This window comes from Schistocerca americana, chromosome 3, assembly GCF_021461395.2.
Source record: "Schistocerca americana isolate TAMUIC-IGC-003095 chromosome 3, iqSchAmer2.1, whole genome shotgun sequence".
Lineage (NCBI taxonomy): Eukaryota > Metazoa > Arthropoda > Insecta > Orthoptera > Acrididae > Schistocerca > Schistocerca americana.
Genome location: NC_060121.1, coordinates 778,557,836 through 778,584,124, shown reverse-complemented (window position 1 = coordinate 778,584,124; position 26,289 = coordinate 778,557,836). Strand labels below are relative to the sequence as shown.

Sequence of the window (26,289 nt, the reverse complement as noted above, 5' to 3'; positions counted from 1 at the left end):
AAGCAAGAGTCCTTTGGAATCGAAAAATAACCACAGCCATAACTTTTCCAGCAGAAGGTGTGGTTTTGAATTATTTTTTTCTTGGGTGAATTTGCATGATGCCACTCCACTGAATGCCTCTTCGCCTCTGGTGAAAAATGATAGAGCCACGTTTCATCACCTGTCACAATTCTTCCAAGAAATTCATCTCCACCATTCTTGTACTGTTCCAAAAGTTCGCTGCATACCGTTGTTCTTGTTTCTTTGTGAGCCAGTCAACATCCTGGGAACCCACCAGGCACAAATCTTTAACGCCAACACTTTCAGTATTCTGCAAACACTTCCTTCCCCTATCCCAACGTAGCGTGGCAATTCGTTCACTGTGATGCGTCTGTCAGCAGTCACCAATTCGTTAACACTCTGCACATTGTCTGGAGCGTGTGCAGTACGAGGCCTGTGGATGCGAGGACAATCCCCAATCTTGCCGTGTCCGCTTTCATCACGTAACCCGCTTGGCCACCGACTAACTGTACTGTAATCGACAGCAGCATCTCCATATACCTTTTTCAGCCTCTTGTGGATGTTTCCCACTGTCTCGTTTTCACAGCACAGAAATTCTGTGACAGCACGTTGCTTCTGACGAACGACAAGTGTAGCAGCCATTTTGAAGACATGCTGTGACGGCGCCACTCACGGGAACAGGTTGAACTAAGTTTGAAAACAAGCGGGAAGGATGTACCTACACACTGTAAAACTTTCACACATGCGGAATGAAAACTGTATTTTTACAAAAATAGTGTGCATTTCTTTTGGAGCGACACTCGTATGAGAAAAGGAGAGTTGACAGTATACAGGGTGTTACAAAAAGGTACGGCCAAACTTTCAGGAAACATTCCTCACACACAAAGAAAGAAAATATGTTATGTGGACATGTGTCCGGAAACGCTTACTTTCCATGTTAGAGCTCATTTTATTACTTCTCTTCAAATCACATTAATCATGGAATGGAAACACACAGCAACAGAACGTACCAGCGTGGCTTCAAACACTTTGTTACAGGAAATGTTCAAAATGTCCTCAGTTAGCGAGGATACATGCATCCACCCTCCGTCGCATGGAATCCCTAATGCGCTGATGCAGCCCTGGAGAATGGAGTATTTTATCACAGCCGTCCACAATACGACCACGGAGAGTCTCTACATTTGGTACCGGGGTTGCGTAGACAAGAGCTTTCAAATGCCCCCATAAATGAAAGTCGAGAGGGTTGAGGTCAGGAGAGCGTGGAGGCCATGGAATTGGTCCGCCTCTACCAATCCATCGGTCACCGAATCTGTTGAGAAGCGTACGAACACTTGGACTGAAATGTGCAGGAGATCCATCGTGCATGAACCACATGTTCTGTAGTACTTGTAAAGGCACATGTTCTAGCAGCACAGGTGGAGTATCCCGTATGAAATCATGATAACGTGGTCCATTGAGCGTAGGTGGAAAAACATAGGGCCCAATCGAGACATCAACAATGCCTGCCCAAACGTTCACAGAAAATTTGTGTTGATGACGTGATTGCACAATTGCGTGCGGATTCTCGTCAGCCCACACATGTTGATTGTGAAAATTTACAAAAAAGAACATTTGCACTGAAATGAGGATTGACACATTGTTGGATGAACCATTCGCAGAAGTGTACCCGTGGAGGCCAACCAGCTGCTGATAGTGCCCGCACACGCTGAACATGGTACGGAAACAACTGGTTCTCCCGTAACAGTCACCATACAGTGACGTGGTCAGCGTTACCTTGTACAGCAGCAACTTGTCTGACGTTGACATTAGGGTTATCGTCAACTGCACGAAGAATTGCCTCGTCCATTGCAGGTGTCCTCGTCGTTCTAGGTCTTCCCCAGTCGCGAGTCATAGGCTGGAATGTTCCGTGCTCCCTAAGACGCCGATCAATTGCTTCGAACGTCTTCCTGTCGGGACACCTTCGTTCTGGAAATCTGTCTCGATACAAACGTACCGCGCCACGGCTATTGCCCCGTGCTAATCCATACATCAAATGGGCATCTGCCAACTCCGCGTTTGTAAACATTGCACTGACTGCAAAACCACGTTCGTGATGAACACTAACCTGTTGATGCTACGTACTGATGTGCTTGATGCTAGTACTGTAGAGCAATGAGTCGCATGTCAACACAAGCACCGAAGTCAACATTACCTTCCTTCAATTGGGCCAACTGGCGGAGAATCGAGGAAGTACAGCACATACTGACGAAACTAAAATGAGCTCTAACGCGGAAGTTAAGCGTTTCCGGACACATGTCCACATAACATATTTTCTTTATTTGTGTGTGAGGAATGTTTCCTGAAAGTTTGGCCGTACCTTTTTGTAACACCCTGTAGATTTGTGAACCACCAATCGGTTCGTGCTCTGAAAATGTGACTCCTGAGGTCAAGTGAAGGACACAGAACAGGTGGCACGGTACCTGGAAGATGTCGGGGCTGCTGGTGCCGACTGAGCTGCCGCCGGCGCTGGCTCCGTCGCCTCCGCCGTGGGGCAGCAGCAGGGGCGGGCCGCCCCCGGGCCCGCCCCCGCTCTCCTCGAAGTTGGCGACGATCTGCTCGCGGTCGTCGGCCACGTCGAGCAGCCGGTCGTCCGGGTCCAGGATGCCGCCGCCCGCCTGCGACCGCAGGTTATGCACAACCACCCACGCGTCGTTGCCCTGCAACACGAGGGCGCACGCCCGGGTCAGGCACCGACGGCTACAGAGCGAGGTCGCGGCCAGTGCGGCATTGCTGGGCAAAACGAGCACACTGGACGAAGCATTAGCCGCCCCCGACAACCCTTTCACCACCATTGGGACATACGTTTCCCGCGATAGGTTAGCAGAGAACTGGTTTAAATCACACCCAAGTGGAAGAGTTGAAATAAACAGTTCACATAATATGCAAAAACTGATGATTTCCCAAACTGGGGAACAGTGAAGAATGGGGTGTCGCAAGGTTCGGTCTTGGGTCCTCTGCTGTTCTTAATATACAGGGTGTTACAAAAAGGTACGGCCAAACTTTCAGGAAACATTCCTCGCACACAAATAAAGAAAAGATGTTATGTGGACATGTGTCCGGAAACGCTTAATTTCCATGTTAGAGCTCATTTTAGTTTGTTCTTCCACCTACGCTCAATGGAGCACGTAATCATGATTTCATACGGGACACTCTACCTGTGCTGCTAGAACATGTGCCTTTACAAGTACGACACAACATGTGGTTCATGCAAGATGGAGCTCCTGCACATTTCAGTCCAAGTGTTCGTACGCTTCTCAACAACAGATTCGGTGACCGATGGATTGGTAGAGGCGGACCAATTCCGTGGCCTCCACGCTCTCCTGACCTCAACCCTCTTGACTTTCATTTATTATTGCGGACGGCTGTGATACAATACGCCCTTCTCCAGGGCTGCATCAGGGATTCCATGCGACGGACCGAGCGAGGTGGCGCAGTGGTTACACAATGGACTCGCATTCGGCAGGACGACGGTTCTATCCCGCGTCCGGCCATCCTGATTTAGGTTTTCCGTGATTTCCCTAAATCACTCCAGGTAAATGCCGGGATGGTTCCTTTCAAAGGGCACGGCCGACTTCCTTCCCCGTCCTTCCCTAATCCAATGAGACCGATGACCTCGCTGTCTGGTCTCCTTCCCCAAAACAACCAACCAACCAACCATGAGACGGAGGGTGGATGCATGTATCCTTGCTAACGGAGGACATTTTGAACATTTCCTGTAACAAAGTGTTTGAAGTCACGCTGGGACGTTCTGTTGCTGTGTGTTTCCATTCCATGATTAATGTGATTTGAAGAGAAGTAATAAAATGAGCTCTAAGAAGGAAAGTAAGCGTTTCCGGACACATGTCCGCGTAACATCTTTTCTTTCTTTGTGTGTGAGGAATGTTTCCTGAAATTTTGGGCGTACCATTTTGTAACACCCTGTATATTAATGACTTGCCATTCTATATTCACGAAGATGCAAAGCTGGTACTTTTTGCAGATGATACAAGTATAGCTATCACACCCGACAGACAAGAATTAACTGGTGAAATTGTAAACGATGTTTTTCAGAAAATCATTAATTGATTCTCTGCAAATGGGCTCTCATTAAACTTTGACAAAACACAGTATATACAGTTCCACACAGTAAATGGAATGACACCATTAATAAATATAGACTTCGATCAGAAATCGGTAGTTAAGGTAGAATACTCTAAATTTCTCGGTGTATGCATTGATGATGGGTTGAACTGGAAAAAAACACAGTGAGGATCTGCTGAAACGTTTGAGTTCAGCTACTTATGCTATTAGGGTCATTGCAAATTTTGGCGATATACATCTGAGTAAATTAGCTTACCACGCCTATTTTCATTCTCTGCTTTCGTATGGTATCATATTCTGGGGTAACTCATCATTGAGTAAAAGAGTGTTCATTGCACAAAAGCGTGTAATCAGAATAATTGCTGGAGCTCATCCAAGATCATCCTGCAGACACTTATTTAAAGAGCTAGAAATCTTCACTGTAGCCTCACATTATATTTATTCACTTATGAAATTTGTTATTAACAATCCGAACGAATTCAAAAGTAATAGTGTACATGGCTACAGTACTAAGAGAAAGGATGATCTTCACTACTCAAGGTTAAATCTAATTTTGGCTCAGAAGGGGGGTAAATTATGCTGCCACGAAAGTCTATGGTCACTTACCTAATAGCATCAGAAGTCCGACATATCCATATAGCATTTAAAACGAAATTAAAAGAATTTCTTAATGGAAACTCCTACTCATTAGATGAATTTTTGGATATAGTAAGTGGGTAATTTCCCAACCTCCACAAAAAAAATTATTGAGTGTCATTTAATATTTTGTCTAATGTAATATCTTGTTTAGACACCTTTTATTAACCTGACACGTTCCACATCATTACGAAGTGTCGTATTCATTATCTATGGAACAAGTACTAATCTAACCTAATCTAAAACTTGCTGCGTAAGCAATAACAGCAGAATGGATCAGTCAGGAGAGCTCAACGATTTTGAACTAGTATCAAATGTACTCTCCGCAACACGTTGTTAGGTGGCTTGCGGAGTATGATGTACCAGGTGTAGAAGTATGAAACCGAAGTTTCCCTATAGATGGTGCTAGCCGTCAGTGTTGGGTCTGTGAGACGGCGGGAGGGAATGGAGATGTGGGACGACAATGCTGGTCGCGAATGTGCCGGACGTCGGGGAGCGGTAAAATTTTGTCCAGCGTGTTGTAGATCAGCGTGTCTTCCCCTATCCTCCTAAATGGGGTGTTGTTGATCCTTACTATAATGGCTTGAGGGCGACAGTTGTTCCCGTAGTGGCAGGAGTTTTTCGACGTCTGTTGGAAAGCACCGGTAGGTATCAGCACTTTTCAGACGAGCATTAACCCGACTTGCAAACCTGGAGACAAATCGCGAGCTCTGTGGGGGCGGAGGTAACGTTTTGAGAGTCGGGAATGAGTGGTGACCCTTAAGCCGTCGGCACACGGACCGTGCTGTCGAACGTTAACGTTGAGCGTGCCAAGTTCAACGTGCTGCTGAACGCTCAGGAGTGATGCGACTTGTACATACGGTACGTGGGTCCCCAACGTGGTATACGCGATCGCAACGCACTCCAGCGGCAGTTGAGCGATGTTTCTAGTTCGTAAATCACACTGTTTACTCAACGGGCGCGCGTAAAATTCCCACGTTAGCACTATTAAAACGCACATTTCCTCCATCGTCCACGAAAAGGAAAGTACCATGTCCAGTCAATAAGGACACAGGCTTATAAAAGTTCCATTATAAACAGCGCGGTACGAATCTGGAATACTTCTCTGCATAAGATAAACATTATTTCATCATTCCCACATTTTAATAAAACCCCAAGGTCAGTCTTACTTGATCAGTGTTCTTACCCAGTAGCAGAATAGTCGCAACATGTGAATTATGAAGCGTAAAAGAAAAAGGAGCAAAATATCTTTATGGAAGTAGCGCAAGCTGTCCTGTAGATTAAGCCAATCGAACAAAGGCACCCCTCAAAAAAAGGTGAACTTATATTTACATAATATCAAATATCATAGTATATACTTATATTAAACTAATAATGAAGTATCAGAACCTAATAAAAACGCCAAAGTTAAGAAATAAAATACGGAAGTGTCAAGAAGCGAACCATCGCCCCAATTATCAACTAAATACCAGACAGTTACGCTACTCATTACGCTAATCCAACAACACGCGAACACCTCTCGCAATTAATCGAAGTATCTTACCCGTTGCAGAAAACGTTATCGTAGATATGTTACTAATTGAAATTTAATTATAACAAATTGTACAAGAACAATGCGTTTTGGGTGGATCATCCTTGTGTCACTGTCTTCAAATAGCCTATTCTCATAATACGCAAGTTACAATAATTCTTTTGCCATGAATATGATGTTTCTCGTTATTTTATTGGAACGAATCACAGAATTAACAACGGGTTTTCCAATGACTCTCAATTTTCTGGTGCTCAGAAACGGCATATATACATATAGGCTTGAAATGAACGCCAATATGGCGTCTCACAACTCTGTACTGAAGGGAGACGGCGTGCGTGTGACGTAGGTGGCGTTGTGCCATCTCATTGGTCAACACTCAGACGCACGCTCAGAATATCTGACATGCCAGATATTGCTCTGCACGTTCGGAAAGACTCCCGAACGTGCTATTCCACGCAATGACGTCAGAAACTCGGCACGCTCAACGTTCAACGTTCGGATGCATGGTCCGTGTGCCGACGGCTTTAGTGACCGACAGTGTTGCTCTGTCAGCGCGGAAAGCTCAAAAAGAATTTCCGAAGCGCGTTTTCGCGTACTTGGATACAATTCTTGTTGTAATTGTCCTGTTATCTTAGCGGGAGAGGCGGGTATGTGAACACAAAGGGGGTAGGAAGGCAGAGGAACTTTATCAAATCGCGCCGCCTGTAGATAGCTGGAGGCGTTTGTTAATGAACGAAGCGAACTTTACCAGTTATAACGTGCCAATAAAATGCATTTATTTCAGTGGTGTTTTGTAGACTTCTTTCGTACTCACTTTAAACTGCTATCCAGTTTTGTCTTTGAGTATATCATCATACCAGCTGCCCCTCCAAAAAATACAGATTATCCGGCAAGCCGGGAAAAGCTGAAATTTCGAGACTGGGCATCAAAGGCCAACGTCTGGGAACAAAAAAGAGTGGCGGAAGGTTGGACGTGAACCGCAAAGTACAGAATTGTCTGGCATCTGTGCGAGAGTTCTCACGTGTAGAGCGCCGTTCTGCTTGTGTCCTTCCCACGGGAGATCATTTTTTTTGTGCGACCGTCAGACAAGGTTACATGCATTAGTAGAGTTCACTAACACATTATAACATGTAATATCACTATCGAAAAAATTTCCAGCTCATCCATAAAAAAAAAACCAAAGCAGGTGATTTCATCGTCTTTTCTCGGCGCTATGTCTCAATTTGCGGGTTCCGTACGCAACCAAACTTTTACTTATTCCGCACTCAGTTTCATGGTCAACTCATTTCTTGTACATGTTTTACGTTAACCTCATCTAGAAATGCAGGTCGTGCGCACCACATAATTATTCGAATCACATAATCTCTGTCCGATGAATTGCAGAAATTTTTAAAATTTTATTGATTTTGTGCGCCGAGAGAAATGGGGATCTGTTATGCATATGAAACTTTTTCTTTATAAAATTATTTTGAGAAACCACGACTAACCAGTTTCGCCTTTAGAGGCATTTTACAAGCGATAAATGTATACACAAGAATATGTGCGTCAAAAGTAATTCTCTACGTGGTCAGCCTTTTACGTTATACTCTAAGTTTAGACAGAAGTTGACAGTTCCCCAGAAACTCAGTTTAACCATTAACAAGTCCGAATTGTTGTAATGCCAAGGAAATGCTGATACGTTTACCGTCCAAGTCAAGTCAATTGCTGCATGAAACAAAGGTTTCAAATGTCGTTACCGCAGAAACGTTGAGTAAAAGGTCCTCATTATATTAAAATGATTGCCTTCGTGAAAATGTTGGAGCCTTTATGTTAATTCATATGAAAGTGATTTAAAAAACTCTTATGTTTAAAATAATTACTTTTCAGATTGTCTATCCTTCCGATAAACATTGCGATAATTCTGCTTCATTATTTTTATTTTTGTTCGGCACTAATTCATGTTCACACACACCTCTAATGTTGGAACACAATAACCAAGATTCAAGAACTGAAAATTTATGATATCAGTATAGCAAGTAATGTTCATTGTAGACCTATTCCTATTCTTAATATTATATAAAGAGCAACTACGAGTCTTTTTCCCATCCTCCGACAGAACAAAAAGTAATACATATGAACGTGAGAAACGTTTTACGCTCAGATACTATACATGCAACACGTATTTTTAAATACACTTATCATAGGAATTGAGGGATTTTCCGTAAAGCAGTACCAGCCTCCATATCTCTTCTTCGTGGAGACCGTTGACTATCTCTTGATTCGTCACGCTGTCATGCAGTTCCTTGTTTGAGGACGCCACAGCAACCACAAGAATCAGTGCAGATGCAGTGCGAGACACTGCCTAAATTACTCAGGTCCACTGTGAGACCCTGCCAGAATTATGCAGAGCCATTCCATGGGCACATTGCCGGCCTGTGTCGCTCTACAGCGCGGCAATGCTCAACCGCATGCTGCTCAAACTATTTCAGATGCTACTTCTAAGATTAAAACTGAGTGGGCTGCTGACAAAACAACGTCCCTGGAACCCCGATTGGCCACCAAGTGACTTTCACCATTTTCCAGAGATGAAATGTACGGACAAACGACGTTTTTCTGTAAATGTAGTAGCAATGTTAATAGTATAGTTTTATTCGTCGAAGGAACACTTTTACAAGAATATTGGACATGTAGTATTCAAATTTAAGAACAACAATGATTCATATGTATAGTCATGTACATACATACAGGCTGGGACACGAAGGCGACTGTGGCCTTACAGTAGGAACCATCACGGCATTTAGAAATTTAGAGAAACCACGGAACACGTAAATCAGGATGGCCAGATGAATCTCGGAACCTCCCGTATATAAGGCTAGTCTGTTTAAAGACCGCTCCGCCATTCGGTCTGTTCCTAATACACAATGCAGCATCAGTCCAAAAATCCTACAAAATATTCCAGCTAATTGCCATTTCCGACTATCTGAAATTAAAAAATATTCTATGCACTTTTTTGTTTTAGCCTGTATAAGCACGAATGATTTATAACGTTTAATGGTACTTAATTGTGAACAGAACTGTTTTGTGAAACAAACTTCTTTCTGGACATGAACACTATGACTCGTTCTGCAACCTACAGTTTTTCTTTCATGATGAAAGGTACTGAACATGATGAATGAAAGTGTGAGTACGTACGTATATATATCTCTGTCTGCCTGCTCGCCTGTCTTTCTTATCATCCAGAGCAAAAGCCCCTGAATTACTTTCTCTTTCGTCAGGTCGACTGTGTGAAGATCCCGCTGTTCGAGTAGCACTCTGAATAGATAGGCCGAGCGCCCTGGTGAACCTTTCTACTGTATTTCGCTAAATTTCTCTAACCAAACCGATGAAAATAACCCACGTCGATTTATACGCTTTCGCCCACTCCCCTCCCTCTCTTCTCTGTAACTGTTATAGGGGAGAAAGTTTACAGTTTATCTATCCAATAGGCAGATTATTGGCAGAGCACGGTTGCCTTTAAGTTACACTGGGGGCCCGAACCGCACATTAACCCTGGGTTCGGTGGTGGCGGCGGTGGGGTGGGTGGACTGTTGTGGCCTGTTGTGGGGTTGTGAACGACAGAGGGCTACGGCGGGACGAAGCCTTTCTGTAGTTTCTAGGTCCCCGGTTACACACACACACACACACACACACACACACACACACACACACACACACACACACACACCCCTCACGGGGAAATCTGTAACCCATATTTCCCTAGATGCATTACATTTACACGTTAATGAAGTGCCGGCTTATGGTTCCGAAAGGCGTGGAACATTCGCAGGCGCGAATAGCACGTGTAAAAGCTCCTCCGATAAAAGCGTATACGCTGTCCTCCATGGAGAAACACCCAAAAGTTCATAACAGTTCTGCTTCAACAACACACTATCATAAAGGGATGAGATGATATGCGCGCTTAAGAAGGAAGCAATTCAGAGGCGGGCTTCTAGATTCGTAATCTGTAGGTTCGAACAACACACAAACCTTACGGAGATGCTTCGGGAACTCAAATGGGAATCCCTGGAGGGAAGGCGACGTTCATTTCGAGAAACACTATTGAGGAAATTTAGAGAACCGGCATCTGAAGCTGACAGTCAAACGATTCTACTGCCACCAACATACATTGCGCTTGAGGACCACGAAGATACGAGAAATTAGGGCTCATACGGAGGCTTATAGACAGTCGTTTCTCCCTCGCTCTATTTGCGAGTGGAACGAGTAAGGAAATGACTGGAAGTGGTATAGAGTATCCTCCGCCACGCACCGTACGATGACTTGCTGAGTATCGATGTAGATATAAATGTAGAAGACATGACAGCACTCTATTAACAAAAAAACAATTTATCATTTGTTTGAAGAACTGTGATCAGTTTTAAAAATTCAGCAGACTGATACAGGTATGTGTCAATCAGAACGAGAGTTTCTCAGAAACTATACTCGCGCTCAAGGTAAGCAGGGCGAAATCACAAATCGACCAGTTCAGTTTACGTTCCGTACTCACTTTCAGAATAACTGCCGTAGTGGGTGAACTTTTCAAGTGGGTCACGGCCGTGTCCTGTCTCCATTCTTCACCAGATGTCCAGTCGTAGCGTTTCGTTAACGCGAACATTGGGTTTAAAACCGCGAACAAACAGGCCTGGTTTAAATAAAAGGGAAATGATTCGTTATTTCCTCTGTGTGTGTGTGTGTGTGTGTGTGTGTGTGGACGCGCGCGCGCTTCAAGTACGTGACCGCGTGCTGGTTATAGCGTCGATAGGAGGCCTTGCGTCAAGCTTGGTTGCGCAGGCGGACACGAAACGCATTCCACGTAGCCTATGTTTAGCAACAACTGCCGTAGACGGCGGACATGCCTCTACTGTAGGCCGTGTGGTAAGCATGTCGTGGGAACTAATGAATCCTCTGCAAGGATACGGGCAGGCTGCGGACGTAACGTTGGCACAGTAAAACATAAACAAGTGGTGGTGGAGTGTGGTGGCTGTACCAGAGCACCCCCCCCCCCCCCACACACACACACACACACACACACACACACACACACACCCCTACAAGACTGCTGTGTATAGCATCTGTTACAGGTAACTCTCAGCTCAGCGAATCTGTATTTTTTTGTAGGTAAATAATTTATGATTTAGCTCAAAGTTCGAGATCTATTCATATGACTAATTTAAAGTCCCGTAACACGTTTTTTCTGCCTGTATGTGAAGGCAAATCTCACGGACTACTGTAAAGATTTTGGTTCTCCACCAACAGACCGATTCACTAGGCACATTTGTGTGTGTACATTGATCTTTCAGAACATTAAGACCACCGACCTGCTATCTATATAAACTCGTCCAGGCGATAGCAGCGTCACCTGGCGAGGAACGACTGCTAGTCAGACAAACGCTCGGTGTATGTACACTACTGGGCATTAAAATTGCTACACCACGAAGATGACGTGCTACAGACGCGAAATTTAACCGACAGGAAGAAGATACTGTGATATGCAAATGATTAGCTTTTCAGGCCATTCACACAAGGTTGGCGCCGGTGGCGACACCTACAACGTGCTGACATGAGGAAAGTTTCCAACCGATTTCTCATACACTAACAGCAGTTGACCGGCGTTGCCTGGTGAAACGTTGTTGTGATGCCTCGTGTAACGAGGAGAAATGCGCACCATCACGTTTCCGACTTTCATAAAGGTCGGATTGTAGCCTATCGCGTTGCGGTTTATCGTATCGCGACATTGCTGCTCGCGTTGGTCGAGATCCAATGACTGTTAGCAGACTATGGAATCGGTGGGTTCAGGAGGGTAATACGGAACGCCGTGCTGGATCCCAACGGCCTCTTATCACTATCAGTCGAGACGACAGGCATCTTATCCGCATGGCTGTAACGGATCGTGCAGCCACGTCTCGATCCCTGAGTCAACAGATGGGGACGTTTGCAAGACAACAACCATCTGCACGAACAGTTTGACGACGTTTGTAGCTGCATGGACAATCAGCTAGGAGACCATGGCTGCAGTTACCCTTGACGCTGCATCACAAACAGGAGCGTCTGCAATGGTGTACTCAACGACGAACCTGGGTGCAAGAATGGCAAAACGTCATTTTTTCGGATGAATCCAGGTTCTGTTTAGAGCATCATGATGGTCGCATCCGTGTTTGGCGACATCGCGGTGAACGCACATTGGAAGTGTGTCTTCGTCATCGCCATACTGGCGTATCACCCGGCGTGATGGTATGGGGTGCCACGGGTTACAGGTCTCTATCACCTCTTGTTCGCATTGACGGCACTTTGAACAGTGGCCGTTACATTTCAGATGTGTTACGACCTGTGGCTCTACCCTTCATTCGATCTCTGTGAAACCCTACATTTCAGCAGGATAATGCACGACCGCATGTTGCAGGTCCTGTACGGGCCTTTCTGGATACAGAAAATGTTCGACTGCTGCCCTGGCCAGCACATTCTCCAGATCTCTCACCAATTGAAAACGTCTGGTCAATGGTGGCCGAGCAACTGGCTCGTCACAATACGCCAGTCACTACTCTTGATGAACTGTGGTATCGTGTTGAAGCTGCATGGGCAACTGTACCTGTACACGCCATCCAAGCTCTGTTTGACCCAATGCCCAGGCATATCAAGGCCGTTATTACGGCCAGAGGTGGTTGTTCTGGGTACCGATTTCTCAAGATCTATGCACCCAAAGTGCGTGAAAATGTAATCACATGTCAGTGCTAGTGTAATATATTTGTCCAATGAATACCCTTTTATCATCTGCATTTCTTCTTGGTGTAGCAATTTTAATGGCCAGTAGTGTATATAAATTCGTCCAGGCGATAACAGCGTCACCTGGCGAGGAATGACTGCTAGTCAGTCACACGCTCGGTGTATGTAGTATCAGGGAGCGTGCAGTCCGTGTGTAAAATGGGGAAGGTGGGCGATCTATCCGACTCTGACCGAGAGCAGATTGTGATGACCCGGAGCTCGGCACGAGCATGTCGGTAACTGCACGACTAATCTGATGTTCGAGGAGTGCTGTGGTGTCTTCAACACGTGGCGAGACCAAGGTCAAACCACGTCCAGACGTCGTGGGGATGGGCGGCCACCCCTCTTTACAGGTGTCTGACGTCGTAGGCCGGGCAGGCTGCTAAAACCGGACAGACGCGAACTGCGGCAAAACTACCATCAGACTTTAATGCTGGGTGCAGCGCGAGTGTGTGTGAAGACACAGTGCACCGAACCCTTCTAACTATAGGGCTCCGCAGCTGTGTTCCAATGTTAACAGCAGGACATCGGCAACTACGACTGAAATGAGCACGTGACTATCGATACTGGGCGTTGGCGCAGTGGCAGAGCGTTGCATGGTCTGATGAACCACAATACCTTCTTCATCATGCCGATGCGACGGCGCGAATCTGTCGTCTTCCAGGGGGAACAGCCTCTTGACACCTGTATTACGGGACGGAGACAAGCTGGTGGCGGCTCCATTATGCTCTAGGAAACATTCACGTGGGCATCTACGGGTCCAGTGGAGCTCTTGCAAGGCACCGTGACGTCCACGGACACTGGTAGCAGACCACGTATATCCCTCCAGTGACTATCGTGTTTCCCGACGGCAGTGGCATTTTTCAACAAGATAATGCGCCGTATCACAAGGCCAGTGTGTGTGAGAGTGGTTCGAGGAACACCGTAGCGAGTTCGAATGGCTGTGCTGACTCCCCAACTCACCAGATCTGGACCCGATCGAACGCATCTGTGATGTGACTAAACGTAGGGTCAGAGCTCATCGCCATCTCTCCGAAACTTACGGGAATTGGGTGATTGGAGTGTGGGATGTGGTGCTAACTGCCTCCAGAGAACTACCAAAGCATCATTGCCTCCATACCACGACGCGTCGCCACTGTAATCCGTGCCAAAGATGGACGCACGGGCTATTAGGTAGGTGGTCATAATGTTCCGGCTGATCAGTGTAATTTATTACGACTACGCCAGATAAGTCGCCCGGCAGGTCGCTACTTGGTATATAAAATCAAATCATTCAGAAAAGCACGCCTATGTAAAATAATGCAGTTTGAGATGACCCAAATTTTCCATTTATGTTCTAATTTGCATGACGTGTATTCTAGTGCTTAATACACTCCTGGAAATTGAAATAAGAACACCGTGAATTCATTGTCCCAGGAAGGGGAAACTTTATTGACACATTCCTGGGGTCAGATACATCACATGATCACACTGACAGAACCACAGGCACATAGACACAGGCAACAGAGCATGCACAATGTCGGCACTAGTACAGTGTATATCCACCTTTCGCAGCAATGCAGGCTGCTATTCTCCCATGGAGACGATCGTAGAGATGCTGGATGTAGTCCTGTGGAACGGCTTCCCATGCCATTTCCACCTGGCGCCTCAGTTGGACCAGCGTTCGTGCTGGACGTGCAGACCGCGTGAGACGACGCTTCATCCAGTCCCAAACATGCTCAATGGGGGACAGATCCGCAGATCTTGCTGGCCAGGGCAGTTGACTTACACCTTCTAGAGCACGTTGGGTGGCACGGGATACATGCGGACGTGCATTGTCCTGTTGGAACAGCAAGTTCCCTTGCCGGTCTAGGAATGGTAGAACGATGGGTTCGATGACGGTTTGGATGTACCGTGCACTATTCAGTGTCCCCTCGACGATCACCAGTGGTGTACGGCCAGTGTAGGAGATCGCTCCCCACGCCATGATGCCGGGTGTTGGCCCTGTGTGCCTCGGTCGTATGCAGTCCTGATTGTGGCGCTCACCTGCACGGCGCCAAACACGCATACGACCATCTTTGGCACCAAGGCAGAAGCGACTCTCATCGCTGAAGACGACACGTCTCCATTCGTCCCTCCATTCACGCCTGTCGCGACACCACTGGAGGCGGGCTGCACGATGTTGGGGCGTGAGCGGAAGACGGCCTAACGGTGTGCGGGACCGTAGCCCAGCTTCATGGAGACGGTTGCGAATGGTCCTCGCCGATACCCCAGGAGCAACAGTGTCCCTAATTTGCTGGGAAGTGGCGGTGCGGTCCCCTACGGCACTGCGTAGGATCCTACGATCTTGGCGTGCATCCGTGCGTCGCTGTGGTCCGGTCCCAGGTCGACGGGCACGTGCACCTTCCGCCGACCACTGGCGACAACATCGATGTACTGTGGAGACCTCACGCCCCACGTGTCGAGCAATTCGGCGGTACGTCCACCCGGCCTCCCGCATGCCCACTATACGCCCTCGCTCAAAGTCCGTCAACTGCACATACGGTTCACGTCCACGCTGTCGCGGCATGCTACCAGTGTTAAAGACTGCGATGGAGCTCCGTATGCCACGGCAAACTGGCTGACACTATCGGCGGCGGTGCACAAATGCTGCGCAGCTAGCGCCATTCGACGGCCAACACCGCGGTTCCTGGTGTGTCCGCTGTGCCGTGCGTGTGATCATTGCTTGTACAGCCCTCTCGCAGTGTCCGGAGCAAGTATGGTGGGTCTGACACACCGGTGTCAATGTGTTCTTTTTTCCATTTCCAGGAGTGTAATATAGTGGCCAACTCATCGATACATCAGTCTGCAGAACCAAATATCAACATCTTCGTCTTCTCAGCCTCTCACCCCCGCTCCGCACTTTTTTTTGTATATTCTAATTCCGGCAGGATCATCAAGAATGGAAAAATCTTCTCAAGTTTTCGAAGGCAGGTGACCTGCATATAAAATTAAGTTTTGAGTCGATTATGACAAATACTTGTACAGATTCTTCTTCTGTACTTTGAATACGTTATGCAGATCTATTACGTAAACAAGTCCTTTGCTTCCGAACGCCCATAGAACAGTCCAAAATCTGATCAGTTTAAATGTCAGAAGCAATATTCTCTGACAGTTATCTTACAAACTTTATTAACTTTCAAATAATTTCTCTTGTTATTACCTGCAAACAACATATTTTGATATATTAGCGTACGTAATTTAATTTATATTTTCTAATACATGAAAAACCCACACTTAAGTTGTTAATATTAATGAGCAACATCTATGACTTAGACTAGATTCGAGAAAACTGTTTTTGGGACCCTATAACAGAGTACAAACAGCACTGTCTAAGTACAGCTATCCTTGTATAGAGCTGAAACACTTGTAAAAATGTTCGCTGCAGGTGGATATCAACAAATCTAAAAAATTAGGAATACAGGCTATAAAAAATCGAAATCTTCATTTGCACTCTACACTTACTGAAAGTAAGTTAATGACTGTAGAGATACAAAAATATGAATACCTGTACCGCACTTATGGAAAAGTTCTGTTCCATGAGCGCGTTATAAATGTGGATCCTCGAGTCGGGACGTTGTCGATTAACTGTAGACTACTAGAAAAACAGGAAACTGCCATTTTTTTCATACAGACAACTTTGGGATTCAAAAACACTTTTTCAACCTCTGTAAAATTAGACTGCATTTTCTTCGATGTCAAGCAGGTGAACTATGTTCAAGAAGTCGTTCTGGCACTTGATTAGCATTAAAACTTATTTAAGCGAGGTGTTTTATTTGGCTTACCTGAATGTTTACAAGGAAGTGCAATATTAGTGTTACTGTACCTTTCACTGCAGGATAGCAGCCGATATTTCTGTCCGTGGCAGCCAGTCTCGCAAGTGATGAAAGGAAGGAATGACGAAACGCGGAGAGAATGCTGAGTGCCAGAGCACCGCGTCACGGTGGAAGACAAGGAAGCACGCCTGAATGAAATGTACGCGGAGGTAATTTCCAGTCAACAGAGCTATTAATCAGGCGGGGACACGACAGACAGAATTACACAGAGTGAACAGAAATAAAGATCTGGTTTACGGGAATCACTTCTAAAATAGCTGACATATTTCGATTACAATAAAGAACCACTCAGGATGATTATTTATGGAATTTTTCAGACCTCACTCCCGAAACTATAATTATCCCCAGCTCATTTGTATGTTCACCGCGTCAACGGTACGCATTGTGCGAACTTTTCTAACTGCAATTACTGTTTCAGATCTCTAGCACTTGACTAGCACAAGAGGATTGTCCTTCAACATCGGATGTGGATTGTTCTTGGACCCTAATGACACTCATGCTAGTATCGAAATGGTAGCAGAGTAAAGTAATTTGTGCAGATTCTACTTATAGCGTCTGCACTGAGTCACTAGCAAAGTTTGTCCATATCTCTGTTCCACAAATACCCTTTCAATTATTTACCTTCTCGGGCTCTACTCTCTCAATGACCTCCAGTTATATGGAAGAAGACTTGTCATCCAAGATTCACCTCATCGTCTTCGCCACGTTCTAACAGTGATGGGTTGGTCGCTGCCTTAACAAAAACCAGACTAACGAATGAATTGGTGACTAATGAAAATTTACAGCAGACCATCAGTGGAACCCGGATTTCATCATTTTTTGCTTTAGCAACTATTTGAGCACACCTACAAGACTTGCAAGCTTTTATTGTCACTAATGTCTCCTCTTGTTACTTCTGAAGATTAGTCAGAGGTACCCCCATGGGTTTTGGTATTGCTACCACTGGGGAGGGGGGAGAACCGATTTAGTGGAAGGCCGTGCGTATTGAAAGTTGTGCGTGGCTTTGGATGTGTGGTTCGGTGGCACGTAAACTGGAAGCGAGTTGTTACAACTCACTGATTAAATTAGAAGTTCAGAATTTCTAAACGGTTTTTAGTGAAATTTTATTACATTGTGTCTTCTTTAATTTCATTTCAGTGAATTTTATTGAGTAGGTATAGCCTATGTTCCTTGTGAGAGGACAAGTCACAGTCCTCCACCAAATGAATTCCCAGCTGTGTTATACCGTCATACCCCAAGGGAAAACTTCTGGATGTAATGGTTAGAAATCACAATGGAAACATCAGTGTCAACGAAATTTAGAGTAGCGTCGGAGGCGTGGTCAGACAGCATGAAGGTTACGGCATTTGTTTGAGATAACCACGAAATACGGATCTCAGTCCCGCTGTGGCACAGATTTTCATTTGTCATAACATATTCATTACTGCAGGGTTCAGCATTTCTAAATGATACTTTACTAGTATCATTTCATCTCACTGCAGCCCTGTGCCTCCGCCCACTTCATGTCTCCAGGTGATACATGTAGCGGGATATTTACATAATACGACAGCTCTAGATTTTATCGAGTCCTGCGATTGTCGCATCATTGATGCCAGCTGTGCAAGTGTACCGATGCGTTCTCTCTTCCGGCACGGCTGAACTAGTTGTCGGTCGAATCTGGCTAGAAGGTAATTACTTTGTACTTTGCATATGTTGGCAGACTGGAGCCGCAAAGAAATGGCGCGGTTCCAGCTGTATGTCCGTAACCGCGTCTCCTGCTTGGCGAGTGGTCATGACGGCCTGAGCGGGAGTGGTGGGGGGGGGGGGGGGGGGAGGGGAGAAGAGATGCGATGAAGCGTGGTGGTAGCAGTGGGTGGGAGGGGGAGGGAGGCAGAAGGAAGTGGCAGTCGCAGGTGCGAGGAACGCGGAAGACACTCGCTCTGGGCGCCAGGTACTGTACACTGTACAGACACTGGGACCGTGTCCTCGACGCCACCGCCACCGCCACCTCCACCTCCAATACAGCGCGTCGTCGAGAGAGAGAGAGAGAGAGAGAGAGAGAGAGAGAGAGAGAGAGAGAGAGAGCACTACTTTGAACACGTCGCTTTGTACTAGAACTTAGGGTCAATATTACAAAGCGATGCGAAATATGGACGATCAAACGCAATCAGTATTACGGAAGGAGAATGAAATGCAAGGTTTCTGGGAAAGCGCAGAGCATCTGTTGATCGGATGGTATGGATGGTGCTGGTGCAACGAAACCTACTGTTCCAGTGTTTGTAGTCCATATCAGGTAGGCATGTGAATAGACATCAAACGAGTTCAGACATGGAGCTTTAGTTCGGGATAGGGAAGGAAGCAGGCCGCGCCCTTTCAAGGGAACAATTCTGGCATCCGCATTAGGCAATTTAAGGAATGTCTGAAACCTGCATCTGGATGGCCGGACGAGAATTTGAATCCTCATCTTCCGAGATACGAGTCGACTGTCTTGCCAGTGGACCCGTTGGCTCGATCCTACATTTGTCTTAAGAAGCCTTATAGCACATACTATGTAATGTAAAGTACAGTGTTCTTCAAAAGCTTTCATCCTTTTTCTCAAGACTGTACCTTTTATGCGAATGAAGATAGATCTCGCAGAAGTACGACGTTTTCATTTTCAAAAGAACCAGTCTGTTTCACAACGGTGAACATGGATGCACATACATCGTTGTGGCAATTTTCTCAGATATGTTTAACATCGAAGTTTGTAACCTCCCCACCGAAAATTATGAATAGCAATGTTAAATAAAAATGGAGCCACGAAGCAATATCGTCCCCACAGAAATATTTAAATAAAAAATAATAAATGGGAGCCAAGTGTAACCTTCCCGCAATGAAATATAATGACAAGTGTAAGAGTCGAAATCTGACCCAAATGTGAGCTCCCTACAAAAATGCAATACATAAAAATGTTCCAAAGTCAGTTCCCCACAAAATGAAAGATAATTCAATGATAATGAAATCTCAATGACAATGAAAACGCAAATTGACCGAAATGTCGGTTTTTTGGCCCTGTGCAATAATCCGAATTCTTACCTCAGTAAAACTGCATGTCTAAATTCTGCTCTTACTCTTCGCCATAGCTTGGAGGAAATGCTCGCACATATTCTTTGAATTTAACTGAAACTTTTGTTTAAGGAAATATTTTTTTAAAATTAAATAGCTCTTTTGTTAAAAATGCTTTGATAACAAAATTATTATTGGGGCACTTCTTGAAAATTAATTACAATAAATATACATTACATTATCTGATGTGCGCAATGCAGCTTCATTACCTTGTTTAACAATATACCTCATTCAGCATCTTGACCAGAGACCCATGTCGACGCCCGCGGACTGCGTCCCACTCGCGACTCTACCCGCAACTGTACAAGACTACTACTGCCGACAGACTGCTACGTACAACAACAACTGCCGACTCCCTACATGCAACTGAATCATCTCGCACGCGCTACTACTCTCTGGTCAGAGATTGTCATGGCTCGCCATCGCTGCATACGTGTTTCAAGTTTTCATTTATCTCTTACAAATATTCAGTCTGCACTCCACCGAAGAACATTTAGAAGATACTCAAAATGCGCTTACGCTTTTGCGAGCGTGTCTGGAGACACTACATTCACTGCTGTTGCTATGGGGCGTCTACTTCACCTAAAGCTTTTGCAAGGGATGCACGGCGTCCTTCAATGAACCTCGCAAACAGAAAACCACGGACCATGAGTCCAGGCTACCTTGGATGTCAGTGGTAGAACACGTGACCCGCCCTCTTCGTAGAGGCCATTCATCGTTTGGACAGCTTACTGTTAATTTACACAGCGCAATTATAACTGAACTGCGCCTGTTAAGACGGAGAATGCATGGCGTCTTTCGTTGCTGTGTTATCGCCGTCTCGCCTTGACACACACTGACGATGATCCTGATGATTGTGGGTTTAGATGGATCAAACTATTTGGTTGTCTGTCCATCTATTCACAGGAAAATGGCGTAAGAAGATAGGAAACGAGAAAAAGAGAATTGTCAGCTGTAGAGTCTGTGACAATGTCATCGTAACTTTAGCCGGGCGAAATAAAACCGAGGCTGCTAAGAACAGCGGCTGGTCACTGAAGTATACACCAAGAAGGATACACCAAGAAGGATACACCAAGAAGGATACACCAAGAAGGATACACCAAGAAGGATACACCAAGAAGGATACACCAAGAAGGATACACCAAGAAGGATACACCAAGAAGGATACACCAAGAAGGATACACCAAGAAGGATACACCAAGAAGGATACACCAAGAAGGATACACCAAGAAGGATACACCAAGAAGGATACACCAAGAAGGATACACCAAGAAGGATACACCAAGAAGGATACACCAAGAAGGATACACCAAGAAGGATACACCAAGAAGGATACACCAAGAAGGATACACCAAGAAGGATACACCAAGAAGGATACACCAAGAAGGATACACCAAGAAGGATACACCAAGAAGGATACACCAAGAAGGATACACCAAGAAGGATACACCAAGAAGGATACACCAAGAAGGATACACCAAGAAGGATACACCAAGAAGGATACACCAAGAAGGATACACCAAGAAGGATACACCAAGAAGGATACACCAAGAAGGATACACCAAGAAGGATACACCAAGAAGGATACACCAAGAAGGATACACCAAGAAGGATACACCAAGAAGGATACACCAAGAAGGATACACCAAGAAGGATACACCAAGAAGGATACACCAAGAAGGATACACCAAGAAGGATACACCAAGAAGGATACACCAAGAAGGATACACCAAGAAGGATACACCAAGAAGGATACACCAAGAAGGATACACCAAGAAGGATACACCAAGAAGGATACACCAAGAAGGATACACCAAGAAGGATACACCAAGAAGGATACACCAAGAAGGATACACCAAGAAGGATACACCAAGAGGGATAATCGCAGTACAGCTAAAATGGGCAAGTTACAAAAATGGAACGAGAAAATACAGACTATACAGACTAGAGAGTTAACTAGCTACATATAAAAAAACGTACGTAAGAGTTCAGAAGTGCACGACAGTTCGGAGGGAAAAAAGTTGCCTGATGACAACTCGGGCCACACGCCGCTGCGAAAGGTACTCGTTCCACAATGACCACTTACGTCGAACGTGGATATATCTTTTCTACACACCTGGAGAAAAGTATGCCACGCCTTGGTGGTCCCCCTGATTGCTACCACGCTTGGTCCGAGTCGCGATAGCCTAACATTCCACATGCAAGAGTTTCAAGATTTGATGTCGCATTTGCTATCTTACGTTGGTGTCCGGTACTCAGAGTTCAAATTTGCCCCCCACGGGGCTCGGTGCCTAGATGAATGTTACTCTGGTTCCGCAGCTGTGGAGGTCAGAAAAAAGGTCTTGGATGTTAACTACTAAAAGGATTTCACGGCAGCACGATGACATTCTTTGTGAGCAGCTCAAGGAGTCCCTACACACTCAAAGTCCTTTGTGGCGAAAGTTTTAACGTACTGCAGAGTCTGCGACACGGCTTCCACCTCTTCATGCACTCTGCAGAGAATACTTGTCGTGCCCCTTTGACTGTGCAAAAGCAAAACCGACCTTGTCATTGAATTTCGATCCATCTGTTTAGATGGATGTCGAATCTGGGTATACATGGAGAACCGAACGGAACAAGCAACCGACATTGGTGGGATCAGAGTTTTTCTTAGCGCCACAAAAGAGGTTACTCTTAATCATAGGACTGGGTATATACCACTAGGGTTGCCGAGAGGGAGTTTTTGAACACAGACAAGAGCGGTAGTTGAAGGTCCATGCACAGAGCTTCTAACCGTGTCCAAGTTGGTCTACCCATTTTTGGGCGATTCACAAACAGCTTATCTGTTGTTACTGAAACAGAATTGAACGGCATCTGACAAATTGTGACAGCATGGTTCGCCAAGAGTTGCCGGTGCCCGACTCTCAGTGATGGGACGTGAACTTTCAACACACAAGGCTGTTTACAGGGCTCATACGGAAGGCTCCAGTTGCCAGCCGGCAACCACAGTGATGAATCGTGTCCAACGAGCTCAGCACTAATGGTGCTGTCGACCCACCGCAGGACACTGGGCAATGAACGAGCTAAAGACTCAGCACGACCATGGAGACCTCTACCAGAAACAATGTGAACTGGCAGATTATAAATGGCGCCAAGATAAACTCTTATCGTTAATGCCGATGTGTAACTTAAAATCTACCCCAAGTTCCTTTCTTCATTCATGAAGAAGAGTCTTGTGAAATCGGGAGTACCTGCTGCAAATACCCCGCACGCAGAATATCTCGTTACGTGTAAGAGACCCTGATGGTCGTAATATTTTCAAGTTAAACGAATAAAAAAAGAAAAATAAAACGAACGCGAAAACTGAGCAGAGACGGGACAAAAAAATGGTTAAAATGGCTCTGAGCACTATGGGACTCAACTTCTGTGGTCATCAGTCCCCTAGAACTTGGAACTACTTAAACCTAACTAACCTAAGGACATCACACACATCCGTGCCCGAGGCAGGATTCGAACCTGCGACCGTAGCGGTCACGCGGTTCCAGACTGTAGCGCCTAGAACCGCTCGGCCACCCCGGCCGGCGACGGGACAAAGGTGCGTAAATCTCCATCAACGCAAGCTATTCTTCTTTCCCTAGGCGGATGTCAATCCCGTTGAGCACATCTGAGAATCGACTAAGTGGGATGTGCGCGCTTTCACCAGTATGTGGGAGTACGGGTAAGAGCTGAACTGTCATTGATCAGGGTGGCTCCCCAGTTCTGTGTCTGGCGGACAAGGTAGGTCGAATTTTGCAGTCCGTGCTACTAACCGTTGCCACTGTCGTCATGGCGACAGGAGCTGCTGTGCGCTGCTATGTTTATGTCAACAATTCAATTGCTTATCCGTGTAGTAATCCTCATGGTTGTGTCGAAGCGCACAGACGAGTTTAATCAGCAAACTCTGAATACAAATATTAGATCAGGGAACATCCCCAACTGATGATCATATTTATAGAATTTAAAAAAAATCAGATTCAGTTGACAGTAATTTCTAATTTTATTGCACGGTTAACGGAAGCGGATTTTTACTCTATTGACTGAATTAATACCTTCCGACTGGCATCAAGCAACTCACCGATCTCGGCCTGGCAGTGGGCCACACAAATGTAATGAAATCAAGCAGAGCAAAATATTAACATTGCTCTACAAATTTGCTTCTTGTTACAGGAAATCTTTGCCCATTGCTTAGACGTTCCGCGAGCTATAGCAAATAATCCGTTGGACTACAAGATAAATATGGACAATATCTAACAGACTGAGCATCTGGTGAGGCTTAACTCCGCTCTGTCTCCACAGCTGAGGTTCACAAGGTTTCATTCGTCTATTAGCATAAGGGTTCCGGAATCCGAAACATGTACAGCATAATGTTCGTAATACAAAGAAAATATTCTCCTTATGGATGCGAGCATCGCAATGGGTCTTATACTTGGACGAAAGTCCATCACGGCCAACATATGACTGAGTTACTATGATTTTTTCCAGGTTTTATGGAAGACAGTGTTGTAAGTATCCCACCTTTTTATTACCTCTACGGCCACTGTTTTCTTTAGCATATGGTTATTCGTTAATGATTTTCAAATGTTGAGAAATGAGCGATGAACCTTACTTTTAATACAATTTTGTTTATGTTTGGGTCCATAGCCTCTTAATATTTTACAAATGAAAACATGGTCCGTTGTAGACCGTGTATTAATGCTCCCTGTTTAAGTAAGTGAAGAACACAGCCTACAATGGGTCACGTTTTCACTTTCTGCTGTAGTCTTGAACTGTGGCCAGCACGTTATTCGGTAACGACGTCCCCACAGGCTGGAGCCGGAAGCAATTACCGCCCTGTTTACCGGGCCGGCTCTAACACGGACGCCAATCCGACGAGGGGGAGGTCACCTCCTTCCAACCTCGTCTGTGACGCGAATTCTGTGCGTCATTCGCCGACACAAATGAATCACTAATTGCGATTACGTTTACAACGCCTCATTGACTCGTCTCTACTGTTTATCTTTAACGAAATTCGTCGGTCAACAGCGCGATGCTTGTTAGAACTAAGTATAGTGCCAATTTTAATTGAACTTCTTAACGGCTCCCTCTGCCAGTCGCAGACAGTGTCCAAAGAGCTACCGTATACGGAAAATAAACTAAGAGAAGCGGCGCAGTGGGAGTAGCAGGGTTCGAACTCCTCCCATCCTGATCCCCTGATCTAGGGTCTATGGCTTCCTTCAATAACTTAGCGTAATGCTGGGAGTGGATAGCTACACAAAGCCACCGCCGATGAGTTTCCCCGTCCTTGTCCAGCCCGAGCTTGTGCTCCGTTAGTGATGACAATCGTATCAGTGGAACAGGTAACGCTAATACTTCTCCCACAGTTACTCCATAAGAAAAAAGCTGTGATCATTCTGGAGATTCGTTTGAACACCACAGTCCTTTACTAGACATGTTCCTTTTGGAGATGGTGCACTATGTGATCAAAAGTATCGGGACACCCCCAAAACATGCGTTTTTCATATTAGGTCAGCCAGCACTGCAATGTGTGTCAGAACAAATTTCTGTGCCATTGCAGACGATTTCTGCTCTTCTGTTAAGTTTTTCTATTGTCCTTTCCTTCTCTTTAGCTGCTAAAAATACAGACAGCCTCATTATTAACTCCACTGAAGCTGGTATAGACATGCGTATTCGAATACAGAGAGATGTAAACAGGCAGAATAAGGCGCTGCGGTCGGCTACGCCTATGTAATACAAGTGTTTGGCTCAGATGTTGCATCGTTTTGTATTGTATTGCAAACCGGGGACCTAGAAACGATGAAGAGACTTCGCTCCGAGGCAGTTATGAAGTGGGGATTTTCCATTGCCACCATTTCACGAGTGTACCGTGAATATCAGGAATCCGGTACAACATCAAATCTCCGACATCGCTGCGGCCGGAGAAATATCTTGCAAGAATGGTAGCAACAACGACTGAAGAGAATCGTTTAACGTGACAGAAGTGCAGGCCTTCCGCAAATTGCTAGAGATTTCAGTGCTGGGCCATCAAAACGTATCAGCGCGTGAACCATTCAACGAAACATTATCGATTTGGGCTTTTGGAGCCGAAGGCGCTATCATGTACCCTTGATGACTACACGACATAAAGCTTTACGCCTCGCCGGGCACGTCAACACCGACAGTGGACTGTTGATGACTGGAAACATGTTGCCTGGTCGGACGAGTCTCGTTTCAAATTGTATCAAGAGGATGGGCGTGTACGGGTATGGACACAACCTCATGAATCCATGGACCGTG

General features: G+C 45.6%; 1 protein-coding gene across 1 annotated transcript in view; it reads right to left on the bottom strand.

Annotated features, from left to right (window-relative positions):
* The window catches only part of LOC124606397 (partitioning defective 3 homolog), a 290,115-nt gene that overhangs the window by 148,959 nt on the left and 114,867 nt on the right, over nt 1–26,289 (bottom strand). The window contains exon 3 of the mRNA XM_047138378.1: nt 2,460–2,696. Within this exon, the coding sequence (XP_046994334.1) occupies nt 2,460–2,696 (237 nt within the window). The remainder of the gene's footprint in view (nt 1–2,459; nt 2,697–26,289) is intronic.